This window comes from Myxine glutinosa, chromosome 10 (assembly GCF_964187855.1).
Source record: "Myxine glutinosa chromosome 10, kmMyxGlut1.1, whole genome shotgun sequence".
NCBI lineage: Eukaryota > Metazoa > Chordata > Myxini > Myxiniformes > Myxinidae > Myxine > Myxine glutinosa.
Window position 1 is genome coordinate 20,896,773 of NC_136270.1, and position 22,376 is coordinate 20,919,148.

Sequence of the window (22,376 nt, forward strand, 5' to 3'; positions counted from 1 at the left end):
CGATGAAAGACACCATGGGATTTTCAACACCTGTCAGCTAATGCTAGCAGATGGGAAATCCAGCTTAACATCCATCAAAAGGACGGCACACTTTGATGAAGCACCCCACCTGCGAAGCACCAATTTGACAGATGACCATAATTGGTCCGATAATAATTCCCTGGCAATGCAGTTCAAACAATTGCCCTACACTTATGCACCATCCCGATGGACCTACGTGCGCGATGATTGTAGAATAGTTTATCATATACACATACCATTATTTACAAAGCTAGACAAGATCTTTCACACATACAGGCATTTACCTTTGTAGTTGAGATTATCTGGGTAGCGAACAGGCAACACCTGCTTTGCCTCTCCATTCACTTGTCCCATGGAAGATGCTGCAGAGGAGAATCAAGGTAAAGAAAATATGCAGCAGCTTCAACATGCACTTTACAAACCAATGTCCCGAGTCCAAATTTGCCACCAACTTCCACTCTTAAAGCATGCATTAACATTAACCCCAGCGGCCAGCATATTTAACCCTCTTGACAACATCACTGGCAGACACAATGGATTCCATTCAACAGCAGTGACAAACTCACTACCTCCGCCACCGAAGGTGGATGGAAGTTATGTTTTCACCCCTATCTGTTCGTCACTTGCAAAATTGCAGATTATTGTTGGGTTGCGTTTGATGCTTGACAAAAATATTTTTTGACAAGTACGTTGATCACTTCGGTTTGTGTGTGTTTGAGTGTGTTTGTCTGTCCGCTAACTTTTACTTACTTGCCTACAGGTCACAATTTTAAACCAATATTCACGAAACTTCACCAAATGGTAGAGTTTGTGGTCCTACAAAATCGTATTTATTTTTGAGGTCAAGAAGTCAACATAGGCCAAAGGTCAACCACTTTTTCCAAATCTCTAAAATCCTCAGTTTTCATCCGATTAACTTGAAATTTGAATAGGACTTGCATATCAGCTAACTGAAATCAACCACCATGTTTGAGATCAACACAGGCCAAAAGGTAAACATAGGTCTAAGGTCAACCATTTTTCAGATTTATAAAATCCTCAATTTTCATCCGATTGACTTGAAATTTGAATAGGATTAACATAGAAAACTGAATTCAACCAACTATTTTTGTGGTTAACATAGGCCAAAAGATCAACATAGGCCGAATTTCTAAAATTGTCAATTTTCATCTGATCAACTATAAATTTGAAGACAATTTGCATATCAGATCACAGAATTCAACCACCAATTATTTGTGAGGTCAAAAAGTCAAAGGTCATCTCATGGCCAAACTTTTAAAATCATGAATTTTCACCTTAAAAATCATCAATTTTTATCTGATTAATGCAAGCTTTGATCAAGATCATCAATTTTAATCTTGATGAAATTGACAATTTGATGTATCCATGGCAACCTTTTTGGGGGAGGGAGGGGTGTATTTTGCAAGTATCGTGCTCTGCATGATGTCTTCTTGTTTGTCTATCTGTCTGTCTGTGAACAAGATATCTCAAAAAGTTGTGGATTGATTAAAATGACATTTGGCAGAGAGGTAGTGTATGTGACAAGGACAAAATGATTGGATTTTGGTGAAGATCCGGATTTGGCTCGTATAATTTTTAGTAAAGTGATTCTTCACCATTGAGAGACAGGGCCAAAACTGATATATAGCAGGATATCTCAAAACGTTGTGGACAGATTGGACGAAACGTGGTGGAGAGATTGGGTGTGTCACAAGGACTAATCTATTCGATTTTGGTGAAGATCTGGATTCGGATCCAGCTAGTAGAATGTTTAAGTGATTCTTCACCATTGAGAGATCGGGCAAAAAGCGATATACACCATGATATTTCAAAAAGTTATGGACGCGTTTTGACTAAACTTGGTGGACGAGTTGGTTAGGTGACAAGAACAAGCCGATTAGATTTTGGTTCAGGTCTGAATCCAGATTCGGCCTATCAGTGGGATACAAAACAAATTGTTCAGCCTGGCGGAGGTATGCGGTCTACCGAGTGCCACTGTCGATTGAAATGCTTTTATTAAAAAGGATTTCATCTACATCCAAGTAATAAAATTCATAGATGTTACAAAATGAAACATTCATAGTCGCATAAGCTATACGTTAACACTGACCAACTGAGCCGGAGGTCTGATAAAAGCCTCCGCGAATGCCAAAACAATGCTTTAATTTACCGCGTTCAACACTACTATTACGTTCCCCAATGATTGCCAAAATGAAAGCCGAACTGACTGCGTTCGCATGCGAGAGGCAAAAGGTAGAAAAACGTTTCATATAATTAATATAGAGCTCAAAGAACACCTTACCCCACACAGTCTTGAGAAAAATGCCAACGAAAGTGTATTTTAAAAACTCATGCTTTGTGTTAAACTCTTGCTTTTTCACGATCGATATTTCCTATAAGCTGACATTTTGTTTGAGTCTCAATGCTCCCCAATGCCGAGAGAGCAAACAGCAAATTTGATTGGTCGAGATGGCATAAATTGGCGTAACATTTTGTCCAAGTACTGCTAAACAGAATTTACCACCGTAGATGCAGAACCTTTTACACCACTTTATTTAACACATTAAATTAGGTCTTCCTTCCTGTTTGTGTCCTTTATGACTAAGTCTCCCAGTTGGAATTATTTTCAATTTTGTTTGACTGCCAGACAGGCAGACAGACTAAAAATATTACCTTAGTCCTCTGTGCGCATGCCCGATCAGGACGAGATTCCGTACAGTTTGACAAACTCAGAGCCAAAGTACAATGAAACTGCAGGTCTGTGTTCCAATTCAGGGTCAGATTCGAGTTCTACAGTATTCAAAATAGAGCATTAAATTGAAACAAGATGGGCCACCTTACAACTGCGGGCAGTTATGACTGAGATCCAATCTGCCCCGCTTTGATACAACCCCGCTTTCATTGGGCACATGGCGCTTGACGTCCTCTTTTTTTTTTCTTCTTTTTTTTTTCTTCTTTTTTTTCTTCTTCTTCTTCTTCTGCTTAAAATGGTTACAAAAGTTATGTTTGCCAGACCGCGTAACCGATCATGTTGAAATTGTAAACATGTCTTCAACTTGACGACTAGATCATACATGGAAAGGCTGACTTGAATAACTTTGGTGGTTTCAGAGAAATACTTATTTATTTTCCTTTCATCCAACACGTCGACAGACCATGTAACCTACAATTTATTTGAAAACACGCTGGGGTCCCCAAGGATGGGGGTACATGCATGCAAAATTTCCACTCGACCTGTCCATCCGTTCTGGAAGAATTGAATTTTAAAGATTTAGTCTTCTTCAAAAAAATCATAACGATCAGACCATGTAACCTATGAGGTTAACATTTACACCCTACATTCCCCAAGTCAAGTAGATCATGTGCATGAAGTTTTGCATCGATCTCGTCAGCCGTTCTGGAGAAGTTGAATTTTAAATTTTTTCGGTTCAATCCAATACGGCTGCCAAACCATGTGACCTATGAAATCATTAATTTACATTCTCCTCATATTATTGCGTAGAACATGCTCAATAAATTTCAAATTGATCGGATATAGCGTTGTACTTGTCGAATTATGACATCATAATTGACATAGCGATGACATCATGGTTAACAACACGTATTCCCCATGCGAAGTTCTTTACAATGAGCCATACAACAACAACACAACAGAGGCATTTTAAGGCCATTTTCCCTGCTAGATTGGGGGTTAGCATGAGCCATATGAGCCATATGAGCCATATGAGCCAAGGTTTAACTTTTTACATCGAGCTGCTTTGGAGGTCCAAAGTTTTTTGTTTTTTCTTACATGGTACTCTGGTGCCATACCAAGTGACCTATGACGTCATAATTATCACTGAAAAAAAAATGTACATGAGTAGGTGCATACTATGGTGAAATTTTGTGTCAATCGGACCTACGGTTGCCGAGAAAACAAATTGAAAAGCTAAAAAAAACCCGGGTGAAGAGCCATATGGAATAATAATAATAATAATAATAACAAATAATCTGAACAAAAACAATAAGTATCGATCCTGGAAGGATTTGATCCCGAATTAAGCAGTTCCTCGATCATGGACTGAAGTCTGTAGACAAACAGAAAGACAGGCAAAATTACCCAATTGCTTAACCCCACTTATCACTTCGTCTGTGGGGGGCAAAAATGGTTTATTTGAAGAATACAGGGGATGAGGGAGACAGGTCACTAAATAAAGATAGTCGAACCATGGGGTGATGGGACATGCAAACTTATGTACAAAAGAAACAAGATCGAACCCAAACTAATGGCGCTAAATTTAATCAGCCTGCTCCCAATCATCAGCAAGGTCATGGATTCAATCATTGCTTCCGATATGAAATCCTTCCTCTTCTCCAATGGCTTGATCGCTGATCATCAACTTGGATTCAGACCAGATCATTCTACTCTGGACATGCTGCTTCTGCTGTCTCAACAATGGATGGAGGCCCTAAACGCCAAACAGGAAAGCAGAGCTGTCTCTCTTGACATATCTCGTGCCTTCGATACGGTCTGGCACCTCGCCCTGCTCAAACTGTCCTCCTATGGTATCAATAGAAATCTCCACTCATGGCTTGCGGACTTCCTCTCCGGTTGCAGTCAACGCGTGGCCCTGAATGGAATTCTCTCGTCTCCCCTTCCTGTTCAGGCTTGAGTTCCTCGAGGCAGTGTTCTGGGCCTTGTGCTTTTTCTGGTCTTCATCAATGATCTTTCCGACTCTCTGAAAAATCCTCTCCATCTCTTTGCTGATGACTCCAATCTCTGCCGCTCCATATCTCAACCCTCAGATCCCAAGCAGCAGCGTCTTCACTCTCTACAGACCTGGATAATATCACAAACTGGTCAAACAAGTGGAACATGTCTTTCAATCCCGACAAATCTCACACTCTCACTTAGTCTCTCCGAAAATACCGTCTGGAAAACCCTCCCATCTACTTTCTCAACAATCCTCTCCAAGAAGTTCTGTCACTCAAGCTTTTGGGCCTCACTATCAGCCCTGATCTTTCATGGGAAAACCACATTTCCAAGCTGGCCTCCAAAGTCAGTCGTTGACTGGGCATCCTCCGTCATGCAAAATCCTTCCTTGGCACCTCTGAGCTCCTCACCACGTACAAAGGTTTCATCCACAGCTTGATGGAAAACTGCTCTCCCCTCTGGGCTGGTGCTCCTGCCTCACACTGAGCTCAGCTTCATGCTGTAGAAACCAAAGCTTTCAGGATCATTGGTATCTCCAACGATGAAGCTGATTCTGAGGGCCTTTCACTCACTCACCACAGGCAGGTTGGTGGTCTTTTTGTCTTCTACTGACTCCTCTCTGGCCTAGTTCCCCCAGCTCTGTCTGTGCTGTCCTCCCCACCCCCAAATATTCCTGCAGGATGTATAAAAACTGTCAGCAACCCTCTCCTGGTGAAACTGCCAAAATGAAGACTCTCTGCTCACCTTCACTCTTTAATTCCTCTTTTTTCCTGCCTCTGGAACAAACTCCCTCACTCTTCAATCCCACTCCTCACTCCAGGTCTTTAAAACAGCTGTTCACCACCATCTCTTATCTTTCCCCCATCCAAAACCTTTATCTTTTCTACCCCCGTCAATACACCCCACATCTACCTCTTTCAATCTCAGACTTCATTCCTGAAATTCCTAGTAGTGTCAATTTGTTGCTCTCCCTCACGCTATTTATTTTATTCTGTGTACCCCTTCCCTGCCCTTCCTTGCCCCCCCCCCCCCCCACCCCTCCCAGTCCTCTCCCTTACACAGATCTCCCGATGTCCCCGTTCTCTACTGTTGTGCTTGTGTGCTTCGCTCTCCCTCCCCATCTTGTCTCCCCCTCCCTTTATTGTTTTATGTCTGTTTATGTTTTTTGCATTTTATGTGCTATCTCTTACACAAACCTCGATCTTGTAACAAATAATAATAATAAATCGGACTATCACAAGGAACAAAGTGGCCAGTGGGGACTTGAGGCAGGCATGAGTTGATGGTGAGCAGGCCACTGCAGCTCGGGGCAGACATGAGGGCGAGGGCGATGCTCTTCTGGAGGCGAGGGATGGTGATTAGGTGATGTCCACATCTCTCCAAAGCAGTCCTTCCGGTCCAGACGACAGAGAGGTAGAGAGAGAGGTAGAGAGAGAGGTAGAGAGGGAGGTAGAGATAGAGATAGAGAGAGATGTAGAGATAGAGATAGAGAGATAGAGATAGAGATAGATGGAGAGATAGACAGATAGAGAGAGAGAGATAGAGAGAGAGAGAGATAGAGAGAGAGAGAGATAGAGAGAGAGAGAGCTAGAAAGAGAGAGAGAGATATAGAGAGAGATAGAGAGAGATGTTGCATCTCCTCGGTCCAAAGCTCAACTGTTGCGTGCATGTGCGGCCTTCAACACATCCAGGAACGTCCTCATGTTCAGCAGGTTCCGTCATTGGCCGCCCTGTTGCCTATGGGGCAGATCCTCGAAGAAGTGTTCCACCGCTCTCCAGAGCTCAACAGCTGACTTTGCCACCATGGATGGCAATGCACTGGCCATACAGTCAGTGATGTTTCCTTTAAAGTAGGTAGAGCTTTCCAGTGACTTTGCATGAAATGGCACAAGTCCTCCACCCGGCCTTACCTGTTTACAGAAGGTTTTACACAATTTTTTTCCACAATGGAGGCTCACTAACTCCTCAATGTACCTTTGACAAGATGACTTACCTCTACTGATATATAATACAAGGGTAAATCTAACCTAATTGATCACACTGTTCATATTAAAGTCTTAACACAATCTAGCTATCCCTCCACCCCCTTCCACGTAACAATATTAATACAACACCATTTTTTCCAAAACAAGTCTGCCTGCTCAACATCAAACAGTCAACATATTAGAAAATGGATTTTATCAACTGAAGGCTGTAGATGTAATCCTGTAAAAGCTGAGTCAGACGTAATCCACGACTTCCGTTTCAATCGGGTTTGTGAACCACTGTGTAAAGCGAAGTGTGGCTGATATTACAAATGTACCTGGCTTTTGATGGGATTTAATGAACTATTTTCAACATTCAGTTGATAAAATCTATTGCTCCTTGTGTAAATTCACGGTCACTCACGTGAATCTATTGCTCCTACTTCCTAAGGAGCTCCTACTGCCTTGGAAGTAGGAGCTCCTTGCTCAAGTTGTCTGCAGATGCAGACGGACACTGGCCTTCGTGAAGACCAGTGACATGCAATGTGTAACACACAAAATGTATCCACAACGATCAGCCATAATCCACGACTTCGAGTTCAATCGGTTCACTTACCAGAGAGGGATCGTATAGGTTTCCTTTTATGTGTTGGCATGTGTTGTGCTTCTCGACACCATCTGTTAACCTGCATGTACGAGTACATTTTGAGGAAGATGACTGTGTAAGACGCGAGCACAATCACAGCAGGAACTGCAAACAAAACAACAAATCATGTTTCAAAGAACCAAGGAGTATTATACAATGCCCAAGTATTACAAACCACAAGTAGATGGAAACGTCAAATAATCTGTCAGACAGTAAAATAAAATGTCATGGGGAAAGTAAAGTTGCAGAAAATGAAAATACTCATTACTGTACAAATGTGATGTGTACAAGCTGCCAAATCTATTTTACAATCAGGGCTTATATAGAAGGAAACTGGAGAAGGAAGGGGAATAATTAAGGAGTAAAAACAAAGGAATCAAGGTGAACGGTGATAAGAGTTATTCGTGAGTGACCGTGAATAAGTGAATAATAAAATAATATTATACAAGAGGTCAGCGCTGCACGGCTTGGTGGAGTGGAGTTGGTGGAGATCACACAGGAGGTAGTGAGGATGGCATTGAAGAGGATGAAGAAGGGAATAGCACCAGGCATTGATGAGGTATGTAGAGATGATCAATGCAGCGAGAGAAGTCAGAATCAGGAGGACAAATAGGCTTTTGAATGTATGCATGTATGTATGAGAAAGGGTTAGATTCCAGAACATTGGAAGAAAGGGTTGGGGGACGACGGATGGGATGTTCATCCTGAGACAGCAGGTGGAAAAGAGGTTGGAGGTGCAAGGTGAAATGGCATATGGATTTTTGGACCATAAGGCCTGTGACACTGTCCCAAGAGATACGGTGATGGCAACACCGAGATGGATGGGAGTGCTGAAAGCAGAAGTTAGGTTGGTGGAAGAGATGTACAAGGGAACGAAGGGAAGAGTTTTGGTTGGTCCAGGGATGTCGGAGGAGTTCAATGTGAACATTGGTTTGAGGTAGGGCAGCTCTCAGCCCATTCATGTTTATCATGGTGCTGGAGCTGGTAAGCAGGAAGGTAAACATGAGGGGTATTCAGACTATCTGGCTGATGTGGAGGAGAGTAGGCAGGAGATGCAGGAAGTACTGAGCAGGTGGAAGAAAGCATTTGAGAAACATGGGCTGAAGATGAGCATGGAGAAGACAGGTGATGTGGCCAGGGCAGTAGAGAAAACAAATGAATATCAGGTTGGAGGGGAAGGAGATTAGACAGGGAAATTGGTTCGAGTATCTGGGGGGGTGCGGGGGGGGGGGGGGGGAGTGACCGGGGATGATAAGTCGGAGGCAGTGGAACGGAGGAGGATTCAGGTGGGTGCGAATGTGTGGAGAAAGGTTGAGGGAGTAATGGCAGCTAGAAGGGTATCAAAGAAATTGAAAGGGAAGGTTCTGATGTCGTGTGTTTAACGCCGGCAAACTTTACGGACTGGAAACGGTGGCATTGACAGACAACAACCGAGGAAGCAGGTTTGTGAGAACAACTAGGTGATGAAGACTGCGGAAGTGAAGTCGGTGGATAGAAGGAGGATGGATGAACTGAAGAAGGAGATTGGTGTGGAAGATGAGCTTGTCGGGGAGATTGGTGAAATGCCGGCTGAGATGGGCTGGACACGATGCAGATGGGGGAAGAGGGAATGGCAAAGAGAGCAGATGTGTTAAAGGGGCAAAAGAGGTAGACCGCAGTTGAGATGGGAGGATTGTGTGAGGAGGGATATCAGTAAGGTGGGGGTGGTTGGAGAGGGGAGAGATTTGGTTGAGGACAGAGGGAAGTGGAGGAGGATCGTGGTCAAGGCAGGGCAGGAGCTTGGTACCATTGGACCTCACCCCTCATCCTCTTGGTAAATGTGACGTAACACGCGAGTTTGGACCCGGAAACAGAATTATGACGCGGCGCATTACATCACGGCTTACCAAGAGGATATCACAATCGATATGCTCTACCTTTACATTTTCATTCAGTGTGAAAAACAAACCAATTGTTAAAATGATTATCAAATATCGAACGCATCAGCGTTACTGGTCTTCCAACGACACAGTACTTATAGGCCCGGCAGAAGGATCATGTTATTACCCAACTCTTGTGGGGTATATTGATCACAGTAGATCTTCGCTCAGTTCTGCAAGTAAAACTTACCTCACAGATGTCGGGATTCCTCCAAATTTATTTGTTTAATGTTATAAACGGCATTAGCGACTATTTAAAAAGCTAATAATATGGTTATGGTTTATAATATTTTACAAGCCCGGCTTCGCCGCTGTTAGACTTCCTGTCTTGTTGTTATCCTCTTGGTAAGCCGTGATGTAACGCGCCGCGTCATAATTCTGTTTCCGGGTCCAAACGCACGCGTTACGTCACGGCTTACCAAGAGGATAAAGACATTAGACCTGTGACGTGTCACAGGTTAAAAAAAAGATGTTTGGATATGGGGGATGGCACTAAGGAGATAATTAAATGGGGTCAAGGGCATATACGAGGATTGAAATATCATATGCCAACACACACTCGTTGTTCCAATCCCCACAATTATAAAACTATACCTAATTATAAAGAAAAAAAGCAGATGTATTTTTTATTTAAATATACACACGAACACTGGCTGTCAAAATCATGAAAACATGAGCAAAACTTGCTGGAGCCCTACAAAGAATGCTCTATTTCCATTCCGTCACTCACCTCTAAGAACATTATTGCATACCCCGCTTGAGATAAAACAGAATGTCTAAACTCCGTCTTTGCCTCCAAATCACATGTACCCACAAACCCACCCTGTTCTCGCCCCATCTTAACCACTCGTACCCACTGTCTAATGGACTCGGTGTGCTTCTCACCCAAGAAGGTAGAGAAATTTATGTATGTCATATTTCAGGCAGACGACAGTGTGGTTGCCAAGCTCAACTTATTGCATTGAAGGACGATTGACTTGGTCAACTCATGCAGTCAATGTGTTACCATCAATGGAATCTCGTCCTCCCCTCATGGTGGAGGCTGGATTGCCCCAATGCAGTTTTGGGCCTTGTCTTTTTCCTAATCTACATTAAATGACCTCTCCGATGCTCTGAAAAATCCACTCTTCCTTTTTGCAGACTCCATCTCGTGCCATACCTTTTGCTGCTCTGGAAATGAATAGACACTGGTCTGATAAATGGAGCATGTCCTTTAAGCCTAGAGAATCTCACTGTGTATCAAATTGTCACTCCAGAAGGATCGTCAAACTAACCAACCTGTCTATTTCCACGGTCAGCCACTGGAAGAGGTTCAGCCTCTAGAAATACTAGGCCTAACCACCAGGCATGACCTCCACTGGGGCCAACCACAAAGCAAAGCTGGCCTCCAAAGCCAGTCACGTACTGGGCATCTACAGTCTACCGAAGTCTTCTCTTAGAAAATCAAAGCTACTCGGTCTACAAGGCCTGTGTCTACAACTTGATGGAGTACTGCTCCCTCCTATCGGCTGGCACCTCAGCATCACATCTGTCTCTCTTGGATTATGTGGAATCAAAGGCTCTCAGCATTATTATAATCTCCCATGATGAGGATGAAGCACAAGGTCTGTTGCTTTCACATCACAGGCAAGGCGGTGGTCTCTATTTTTTTTTTTTTTTTAAGAGTTCTCCAATATTGCTCCCTCTGCTCTCTGTCCTCCAAGCTTCTCCAGGATGCCTGTGCTACTCCAGAAACCCTCTACTCGTTACACTTTAAAAAAATATATCCCTGACTGTACACCTCAACTCCTTTGTTTCTTTCTTAGTCTGTCCATGGAACCATCTCCCAGAAGCCGTTCTTTCCCACTTCTTCCCTCCAGGGTTTCAAGCAAGCAGTTCACCGCCACCTCTCGTCACCCCAATCGTGATGCATTATCTTTATTCCACCCATTAATCATTCCTAACCAACCCTCTTACTTGCTCATTTCAGTGTACTCAATTAGTCATTCGCTCTCTCCATTCCATTCCTGTTTGTTTATTCCTTTGCTGGTTGTGCCCATTTGCTGCCCTGCTACCGCACTATTAACCTAACCTTGCTCTTCCATGAGGCTCACACTTATACAGAGAGAAAAAAAATTAAAGGATAATTAAACACAAATTATTGGTGTATGCGAAGGTTTGACACTTACAAACGTATTTGTTACAATACATTCTACAAGACTTAAAACAACATGACTATCAAATCCCTAACCTGGCTAAACAAACATGGATCTATAGTAGCCAAAGAGAAGGTTTTCCACGAGTGTCCAACCCACTAATTCCAATGTCAACGCCTCTAACTCACCAGTTGCATTCACTTAGTTCACCAAAAATTCACTTGTTCTGCCCCCTAGAAAATGTGTGTAAAGGACGTTTCACAAACCATTGGACAAAACTTTCCCCAGTCTCACATGGCGTAAAAATGACAAGACCCACAGGTTCACCTGCATTGATGCTAGGTAAATAGATGATCACGATGGCTGGTGCCAAGAGAAGCAAAGAGAAAATGATGGAATGCAGGAACAGGCCGAAACCCTCATGTATATAGCCCTGGAAAAATATTAAAACAATAGAAGGGGAAACAAATCCACATTAATTCTGTGCTTTAAGCTTTTTTTCAAAGATCATATACAGTGTAGAGCAGGTCATCTACAATTTATTATTGTTCACAGACAACAACAGATGCTTACCTGAGCTAAGAGCTTCTCCGTGAAGAAAATTGATATTACAAACACGTTGGAAACTGCATAAACACAAAGTACAAAGTTGTCACTCATTTTGGTGGAATATGGATAGAGAACATCGATAATGTCACAACAATTTGCTCATAGTGCAGAAAATTGTTTAAAGACAAATGAGCTTTATTTATGACTTGCAAAACTGCCTGGCGGAACGCAGAGGCGCTATGTGCCAGGAATATGAAGGGGGGGGGGGGAAGAGGGGCTGGGGCGAGGGATGGGGAGAGGGGGAGGGATGGGGAGAGGGGGAGGGAAGCGGAGAGGAAGAGGGAAGCGGAGAGGAAGAGGGAAGCGGAGAGGAAGAGGGAAGCGGAGAGGAAGAGGGAAGCGGAGAGGAAGAGGGAAGCGGAGAGGAAGAGGGAAGCGGAGAGGAAGAGGGAAGCGGAGAGGAAGAGGGAAGCGGAGAGGTGTGGAGGAGGGGAAGAGGAATTGTAGAATGGTAAGGGGGAGGAGAGGAGTGAGGGTGGGGGGGGGGCGGGGCTGACGACCCCCCCCTTCAAATTCTCAACTTCTCTTTCCCAACTCTGTCATTTCTCTGCTCCAACTCCAACTCCAACTCCCTTAAAGCGGCTCTATTTGTTAATTTCATTACAATTACACACGCCTGTTAAAGGGCAGATTGGGTTCGGCTGATACGCATCAAGGACGAGACCGTGTTGGCGTCCGGGGATCAACTCGGTCGCCATTAGTGAAATGGACGCAAGGCACCAATCAGCATGATGCATCGACTGGCTCGGTGGTTCCTTGGAACGCGATATCATGGCAAACCGGTTTGTGATCCGACTAGGAACAATGGAATCAAGCGGCCATCGTGGCCACTTTGACACGATTCGTCGGGATTCAGACAAGGCAACTGGATGAACCCAGCAGCTGTAGTAACAAATCTTTCCATTTGTTTGGCTACAAACAGGAAAATAACACAAAGCGTCCATAAAAACCCAGACAACATTAAAGGATTAGTTAAAGCACTGTAAATCTCCATCAAATTTTTTATTTATTCTGGGCATATATGCCATTCATATTCAAAAGATGGTTATCAAATATTAAGAAAATGGCACACATCAACACAAACTATTTGACGTTACCCTGTACAACTGCAATTACAAGCCCCAAGTACAGTGAGAGGCAAAGTTGTTCTTGCTCAGGAAGCATCGAATATAAAGCTCCATTGAGACGTCACTTTGCCCTCTGGGGAGTTTGTACTTTTTATGATTGAGCGAGTTAATGAGAGACTGCCGAGTCGTATTTGATATTTAAACAAGAAGGGTCGAGGTTGTCCATAAGAATGTGTGAAAAGCATGCGCGGCATGCATGTACAATGAAACTTGTATCAAATCGTTATGCGTCTCTGCGATTACATATAAAATGGCAATGTCTAATATTCAGATGAGACAATGTTAATGATATACAGTAGGCCCTTGTTAAACAACAAATTGTTTGAGGGATCTTGAATAAACGAGCCAAATGGTTTGCACAACAGTCTATAGAAGTCTTTGCTTGTGCCAACTTTCTGACCTTGGACAGGAATTGTAAAGATAGTTAAACTAACCTTTCATAACAACAACATATTATTCAGTTCAATGAAAGGAGGATTAAAGGCAAGTATATAAAGTCTGCATTACCTGGTTAAGCAGATTTTTTTTTTACCCTGTGCTAGCGAAGCGAAAAGCAGATTTTAGTCAGGTTCAGTATGTCCAGATTTAAAGTTTCGTTGGATTTTTTGGGGGATTTGGAAAACTATATATTTTTGGAAACTATATTGTATCGTCAGTCAGAAAACCAATGTTGCTATTTGCAGACTCCTGTATGGCGGCCATCTTGTATTTTCAAAATTGCCGCCGTAGAACTAATTTTTCTCAATATCTCAGCTTCTAAATAACATAGAGCTTTGATTCTAACGGCTAAACATACATTTTCAAGGGCCCCGAATCCAATGGTAACAAGTTCGATAAGCTAGACATGACCATAGAGCTCCTATGTGGCGGCCATCTTGGATTTTTCAAACTGGCCGCCGTAAAATTGATGTTTCTCAATATCTCAGCTTCTAAACAACATAAAGCTTTGATTCTAACGGCTAAACATACATTTTCAAGGGCCCCAAATCCAATGGTAACAAGTTCGATAAGCTAGACATGACCATAGAGCTCCTATGTGGCGGCCATCTTGGATTTTTCAAACTGGCCGCCGTAAAATTGATGTTTCTCAGGATCTCATCTTCTAAATAAGACGGAGCTTTGATTTTTCTAAATCCCAAAAACAATCCAACGAAATCTAAAATCTGGACATGCTGAACCTGACTGTTGACTATAATGAGAAATACTATTCTACTGCGAGTGTTTTGCCCTTTGTGGGCCTTTGTGGCATACTGCCAAATAACACACAGATACTCCTAATGTTCATGAGAACTTAAAATCTGTTTACGGGTGGACAAGCTACTAAAGTAATAAGTTTGATCCCCAGGGTACAGCTGAGGAAAATAATTAGTTTACAGCATGTGTTTTTGTATTATTTATATACTGAGCAATATACCTGATATTGTGGTGATGGTGGTAGTGTATTTGTAGCCTATTATACATCAATATGTCTGGTGGTGGTTGTATATATCGGTGACGGTTCCCTTTGCTTTGCTGTCTTTGCAGGTTCTACATGTCACATTATGAGTGAGATGCAACAAGATGGTGAAGGGGCGGGGCAAGCCCAGGAGTCCACGATCTGTAAGCAGTGCATTTTATGCAAGGCTGATGATGTCAAGAAAGGATCCTTGGTGTTAAACCCCAGAATAGATTCCTACCAACATTTATTGAAGACAATAGAAGAAAGGGCCAGTTTGCATGATGGCATCTACGTTCAAGTCCATAAACGACTCCAAAACAGCACAAAAGAAACACTCTACAGAGAAGGCAGTTTGGCATCGCACTTGTTACTCCAGTGCAACTAACAAGAGCGAGATACAACGTGCCAGAGACCGCCATGCGCATGCAGTAACAACTGGACATTATACTGCAAAAAAACGCGGACAGAAGAGAGGAAGCACAGAAATGGATGAGCCAGGCTCATCAACATCTGATGCAACATCCCCGTTCACACGCTCGTGTACAGTGCCACTGGATAAAGAGCAGTGTTTCTTCTGCCAAAAAGATGATGGCCAACTACTCTACCAGGTTAGGACTGAAAATGCTGTTCAAGAGCTTAGAGAGGCTGTAGAGAAGTCCCAAGATGCATTATTGAAAACACGATTCAACACATGTATCTCACCAGGTGATGCACACGCAATTGACCTTCGGTACCACAAATCTTGTTGGAGAAGACATGTGTTCCATGTAGTACGAGACAGACCTAGCGCAAACAGAAGCAGCGCAGACAAAGAACTATTGCTGCAACGGGCAAGTCTGATTGAGATGATCAACCTAATAGATGTCAAAACACAAAACCAAGCTTATCTCTCCATGGATGACATTGAAACCACTTATGTCAATATGATTGGTGCAGAACACTTGGAAAAGCATGTACCTACATTCAATAGAAAGTGGCTGAAAGAAAGAATCGTCACCGAGTTGCCAAGCGTGACATCTGTTCTCCAAAAAGACCGAAGAAAATCGGCCATCCTCTACTGTCCAGATGCATGTGAGGAAAGCATGGTTCATTCTGCAATCACAAGTGATGGCGATGACGAGAACAACATGAAGACAATCTACAAAGCAGCACAAGTGATACGGAAGAGCATCGCAGAATTCATTAAGAAGGACCAGGAAGCAAATACCATACAGGTGTCCAGCGATATCAACGATGTTCCGGCTGAACTATACACCATGATCCGCTGGGTAATGGTAGGGCCTGTCGACAAGCTGGAAACTGAGAAGAGGACCAGTGTTGTTGACAGATCAACACACTGAGTCAGAACATCATGTATGGATTCAAATCCAACAGACAGGTGAAGTACAAACCAAGCAGCGAATCCGCAACATTCAGGCCACCCCATTCAAGGGAAAACCCCCAAGTCCTGGGATTGGCTCTGACTGTCCATCATGACACACGCAACAAAAAGCTGATGGGACTTCTCAATGCACATGGCTACTGTGTTTCGATTGTCCGCGCCCTCCTCATGGAAACTGCTCTTGCCAATGCTGTCGTAGAAAACACCAGGCAGTTTGAAGGTCTGTACGGTCTGAAAAGGGGAGCCTTTGTGTTCTTTGCTGCAGACAACACGGACTTTGCCGAGGATACTCCTGACGGGAAAGGAACCACTCACGCAACGATTACTGCAGTGTACCAGAAGTCAGATGTCCCTGGAGAACCAGTTGAGCAACCTCTGATCATCGGTGATGCACAGAGTCTATCGGTCACTCCATACCATGTAGATGTGCTGCACTGTGACAAGCCGAAACCACAGCTTACGAAGAGAACAGAGGAGTTTGTCATCAACAAGGGGGTCTCCAGATCCTATCAACTGACACAACTGGGATGGGTTGTTGCTTCTGCTCTATCCAGGATGAAAGCGAGGGAACACTCCAGCAAGATTCCAGGTTGGGCAGGATACAACTCGCTCTTGTCTGAACGCCAGTCCATGACTCGGGTTGGTGCCTTGCCACTACTTCCAGAGGTGGCGCATGAGTGGCCAACCCTACTGACCGTGATCATGCAAGCCAGTCAGCTAAGGATGTTGGCAGTTGGTGAAGATCATCCCACTGTAATTTCATTTGACATGGCCCTCTACGAGAAGGTGGTGCAACTGCTGGATGCAAGACCTGACTTGAAACGCACAGTCGTCCCCAGACTGGGTGAGCTGCATGTTGTCATGGCGGCTCTCCGAGCCCTCGGAGCCTCCATGGAGAACTCAGGCATTGATGATGCTTGGGTAGAAGCTGATGTCTATGGTCCAGCCACGACGCGGCAAATCCTGAAATGTACACACTACAAGCGGTCTCTCCGTGCCCATATACAGTGAAACCTTGACTTACGAGTTTAATTCGTTCTGTGACCGAGCTCGTAACTCAATTTGCTCGTTTCTCAAATTAAATTTCCCCATTAAAATGAATTGAAATGCTATTAATCCGTTCCAGCCCCCCAAAAACCACACCAATTTTTTTTGTTACGTGTTTTTAAATAAGAAAAATGTACTTTATAAATAACAAATAATGTATAAACAAGCACGACATCATATATACTGTACATAATAAAAGAGAATGTAAAGAAATAAACTGGTTTTATTAAGTGTATTTACTCACACTCCTCACTGTATTTACTCACTGTATTTAGACACTGTCAACCACACAAACAACAACTTCTCCATCTCTTCATGGACAGAGGTCCGGAGCTTTGAAATAATCTTAACGCCCTTGGCTGGCGTTATAGCCTTTATCGACTCCTTCTGCTTCAAAATCGTACATATCGTAGAAGTACTACGATCGTACTGCCTCGCCAAGTCGACAACACGCACACCTCGCTCATGTTTTTCGACGATTACGTGTTTTATATCCAAGCACATCATCCTTTTCTTCTTCTCAGCACTGCCCTTGGCACTCAATTTCTTAGGACCCATGGTTAAAACTAAGAAATTTTCCAAAATAAACAAAATGCGAAAACAAAGCAACAGCGATACGGCAGAGATGCTTGCACGGCAAGATAACCACATGAACTGAACGCTCGCTGGGCCACCTAGTGGCGGGTGGCGTACGCTCGCTCGCTCGTAACTCAGATCTCGACTCGCATCACAAAGCAAAAAATCGACCGAGCGACGGCTCGTATCTCGGAAAACTCGTAAGTTGGTGCACTCGTAAGTCAAGGTTTCACTGTATATTCATATGTAGCACTTTATGAAATGGTTCTGGAGGAGTTCTTGAAGGACAACCCACAAGTAAAGGATGTGCGTTTCGAGGCAACAGAGGGAGTAGAAGCTGCCTGTGCTGAGACGAACAAGTGCACGAAAGCTGAATCTGTAAAATAAGCAAACACCAAACTCCTTCAAGTCTTGACATCTGATGAGGTGGTGACGGCACTCGAGGAGTGGGAAGCACGGAGATCCAAGAATGCAATGTTCAAGTCAATGATTAACTATCTACATCGGGTGGAGACAATCCTGTTATTCGTGGCAGCATCACTGAGTGCTGACCTGGTGCTTCACCTCCAAGCTGGAGAAGAACTGAGCAAGTTATTCTTTGCCATGGACCGGATCAAATACAAGCGGCTCTGGCCCCGATACATCGCAGACATGTATGACCTAAGAACCAATCACCCTAGGACCTGGGAAGAACTAGGAGCTGGCAATCTATCAGTAACCAAGAATGACATCCCGTTTGTATCCATTGGACCAGATCATGCATGTGAACATCTGAACAAGCTGATGAAGATTCACTCTGGACTGATTGGCATCTCTAACAATGCCAATGCTAGACAGAGATTTTTCATGGTTACACCAGAATTATCACGCCTGTCAAAAGACTTCAAGAGTCAGTTTGGCCTGGAAGGTGACAAGATCACAGAACATCATGACCTTGGTCCAAGTGCAGTCAAGAGGGAGCATGAAGCAATCAACAAGATCAAGGCTGCGATACTGAGTCACGGGAATCCATTTGACACTGAAGGTGACAAGATGCACAATGTGATAACGAATGCTTACATCCCAGACGAGTATGTACCATAGATCTTGAACATTGATGTCACTGGTCAGAAGTTGTATGAAGACTACGTGTCGGAGCGTATCAATGGAGATGTTAGCCTCTGGGCACCAGTCAAGAAGGAGAACAACAAGATGTTCACGTCTGGGAACAAGAGAACCACAGTGAAACTCAGAGACAGGACTGTGGATCTGAAGGAGACTAAGGAACTGTACGGAAGGCTCATGGTCCTTGCCAAGTCAAACAGAGACGTCAACCAGAAATATGCCATCGGAAATTACGAGTTCACTGCGACACCAAGAGCACTGTTCGCTCCAGATGGGACAAGTCTTCCATGCACTGACAAGTCGAAGTTAATTCATCTCCTCGACAAGTTAGCAAGAGCAGAAATTCACCCCGAAGATCAGCAGCAGACACCAGCTGCAAGTGTTCTACAAGAAGATCCAATGGACACAAGAACTATGGTATCCACATCTAGTAAACCTACAAGTCGGAAGATTGCACTGGTGGATGGGATGGTACTTGTGCATAAGCTGACAAAGAAACCAGCCACTGTAGTGAAAGTCAACGATCTGGGTGAATGCTTCAATGACAGACTCATGTCTCTAACAAAAGATTGTGATGAGATCATACTGGTCTTTGACACGTACAAAAACGATTCTCTGAAGAGTGCTACCAGGGCTAAAAGAAGGCAAGGAAAGGATGCAGTACAGTATCAAGTCAGAGATGACACCAACATCAAACACATCCCAATGAGCAGATTCCTTTCTCATGACAAAACAAAGGCTGATCTGACTGACTATCTGGCAGCGAAAACTCTAGAATACAACAGTCACTCATCCAAGTTGATCATCACGTCTGCTTCAGGGCATACTAGGAGCAACAGTGACCTGCTCTTCGAGGACAACAACCATGAAGAAGCTGACACCCTGTTGATCCACCAGGCCGTGCTGGCATCCCAGCGAAACCCACATGATGCGCAGTTGGTGTTCTTCTCTCCCGACACAGATGTCCTGGTACTAGTCATAGCAAACTATGACCTACTGCTGAGGAATACATCCATTTCCACGGCCTCTGGAATACTTCAAATAGAGCCACTGTGGACAGCTCTAGGGGTCGAAAGAGCAAAGGCGTCGCCAGCCTTTCATGCTTTCACAGGGGCAGACAACACTGGGAGGTTCTCTCGAATAGGCAAAGCAACCTGGCTGCATGTCTACCTCAAAGCAAGTGAAGATGTCATAGACACCGTGCGAATGCTTTCAGATGCAACTGAAGTGACGGAGGACATGTTGTCCACACGAGCTAACTTTGTATGCGCTGCTTACTCTCCAAATGGCATCCACATCGACAGCATCCCCGAACTACGATGGTATCTCTTTTGCAAACACATGGCAGAAAGTGACATGCTTCCTCCTACTCTTGGAGCTCTCAAGCAGCACATCCTTAGAGTCCATATCCAAGCCAGAGTGTGGGGTCAGGCAAGCATTGCTCAACAGGATCCTCAGCTGAATCCCCTGCAAAACGGCTTTTACAAAGACACGGATGGACAAGTGAAACCAACCACAACTGAGGAGCCTCCAGCCCCCAAGGCCATCATTCAAATGGTTAGATGTCAGTGCAAAACAGGCTGTTCTTCATCTAGATGTTCCTGCAGAACAAACAACTTGGCTTGTACAGACCTTTGTCAGTGTGACATCCAGTGCCAAAATGATGAGGACTCTCAAGATGTGATGAACGAAAGCGATGAGGATGATGATGACTTTACTCAATGATGAATCAAAGCTCTGTGCTCTTTAGGTGAGTTACATCAGTTTTACGGCGGCCAGTTTGAAAAATCCAAGATGGCCGCCACATAGGAGCTCTATGGTCATGTCTAGCTTATCGAACTTGTTACCATTGGATTTGGGGCCCTTGAAAATGTATGTTTAGCCGTTAGAATCAAAGCTCTATGTTATTTAGAAGCTGAGATATTGAGAAAAATTAGTTCTACGGCGGCAATTTTGAAAATCCAAGATGGCCGCCATACAGGAGTCTGTGCAAATAGCAACATTGGTTTTCTGACTGACGATACAATATAGTTTCCAAAAATATATAGTTTTCCAAATCCCCCAAAAATTCCAACGAAATTACATAGTGAACCTGACTATTTAGGCATTCGGTTGCACACATTTGTGTTCGGTTATTTAGGCACACATTTGCGTGTCTGCATTTTTAAAACTCATTTTTTCGGCAACTGTTGGTCCGATTGACACGAAAATTTACCATCCGAGTGCCTCCTGCAGAATTTAAAAAAGAATTGTGATGTCATAGGTCACGTGGTATGGGCGCCATCTTGGAACAACTGAAAAAAGTTCCACCTCTACATCTCGAAAACCGCTGGATGGAAAAAATTGAAACGTGGCTCATTGGAAAGAACTCTGCATGGGGAATAGGTGTTGTTAACAATGATGTCATTGGTGCCGTAATAATGACGTCATAATTGGACAGGGACAACGCTTAGTCTGATCAGTTTGAAATTTATTGAGCATGATCTTCGCAACAATAATATTAGAGAAATTTATGATGTAATTGCTCACGTGGTCTGGCAGCCATATTGGATCAAAGAAAAAAAAAAAAACGTTCAAAAACAGAAGAGTTGGCTCACACGAAGTTGACTACACAGGGTAAGTATTTTATGAATATAATGTAATATTGTAAAGAATTTGATGCATCAGAAAAAAAAGAAAAAAAAAATCGAGATATTCAGAGCTGTTTTTGGCAGTAGTAATGCAATACTCTGGTTAACATCGGGGATGCATTCTTGAAAGTGTGAAGGATATCCAAACGATGAAAGGCAAAGCAATTTTTCCTCATAATAATTAACGTATTATATTTTTACTATTTCATAAAAATAAACCTCTTCCTGAAGCAATCAAAGTTGGCGGTACATCTTATTCCTCCTTCAATGAACGTGGGCATATTTACGGATCGGAGACAAACTTAATAACTAGGCAACATGAACGGCACATTCACCAGCATCCATTCGATGAATAACATCTAATTTCACTTCTAAGGTAACACTTTTACACTACCTTATAGCCAATCTACAGTACAGTACATTCATTATGTGCAACGCAATACACATTTCCAAGCTGGCCTCCAAAGCCAGTCACCGACTGGGCATCCTCCGTCGTGCGAAGTCCTTCCTTGGCACACCTGAGCTCCTCGCCACATACAAGGCTTTCATCCGCAGCTCAATGGAATACTGTTCCCCCCTCTGGGTCGGTGTTCCTGCCTCACACCTAGCTCGACTTCACGCTGTTGAAACCAAAGCTTTCAGAATCATTGGAATCTCCTGCGATGGAGCTAACTCCGAGGGCCTTTCACTCACTCACCGCAGGCAGGTTGGTGGTCTCTGTCTTCTACCGACTCCTCTCCGTCCTTGCTCCCCCAGATCTCTCTGTGCTCTGTCCCCCAAATATTCCTACAGGTCGCACAAGATCTGCCAGCAACCCTCTTATGGTTAAATGCCAAAATCTAGGCTCTCTGCTCACCTTCACTCTTTTATTCCCCTTTTTCCCCACCTCTGGAACAAACTCCCCCACTCCCTTCAATCCCACTCCTCCCTCCACGTCTTTAAAACAGCTGTTCACCACCATCTCTTATCTTCCCCCATTCAAAACCTTGATCTTTTCTACCCCTGCTAATTCACCCGATACACTTCTTCGAAATTCCAACTTCTTTCCTGGAAGTCCTTGCAGTGTCCATATGTTTTATACCTCTC

General features: G+C 43.6%; 1 protein-coding gene across 1 annotated transcript in view; it reads right to left on the reverse strand.

The window, feature by feature from the left end:
• DGAT1 (diacylglycerol O-acyltransferase 1) overlaps positions 1–22,376 on the reverse strand; it is a 59,343-nt gene that overhangs the window by 28,209 nt on the left and 8,758 nt on the right. The window contains exons 5-8 of the mRNA XM_068127296.2: positions 11,952–12,004; positions 11,706–11,811; positions 7,295–7,429; positions 306–383 (exon numbers count right to left, since the gene is read on the reverse strand). Of these exons, the coding sequence (XP_067983397.1) occupies positions 306–383; positions 7,295–7,429; positions 11,706–11,811; positions 11,952–12,004 (372 nt within the window). The remainder of the gene's footprint in view (positions 1–305; positions 384–7,294; positions 7,430–11,705; positions 11,812–11,951; positions 12,005–22,376) is intronic.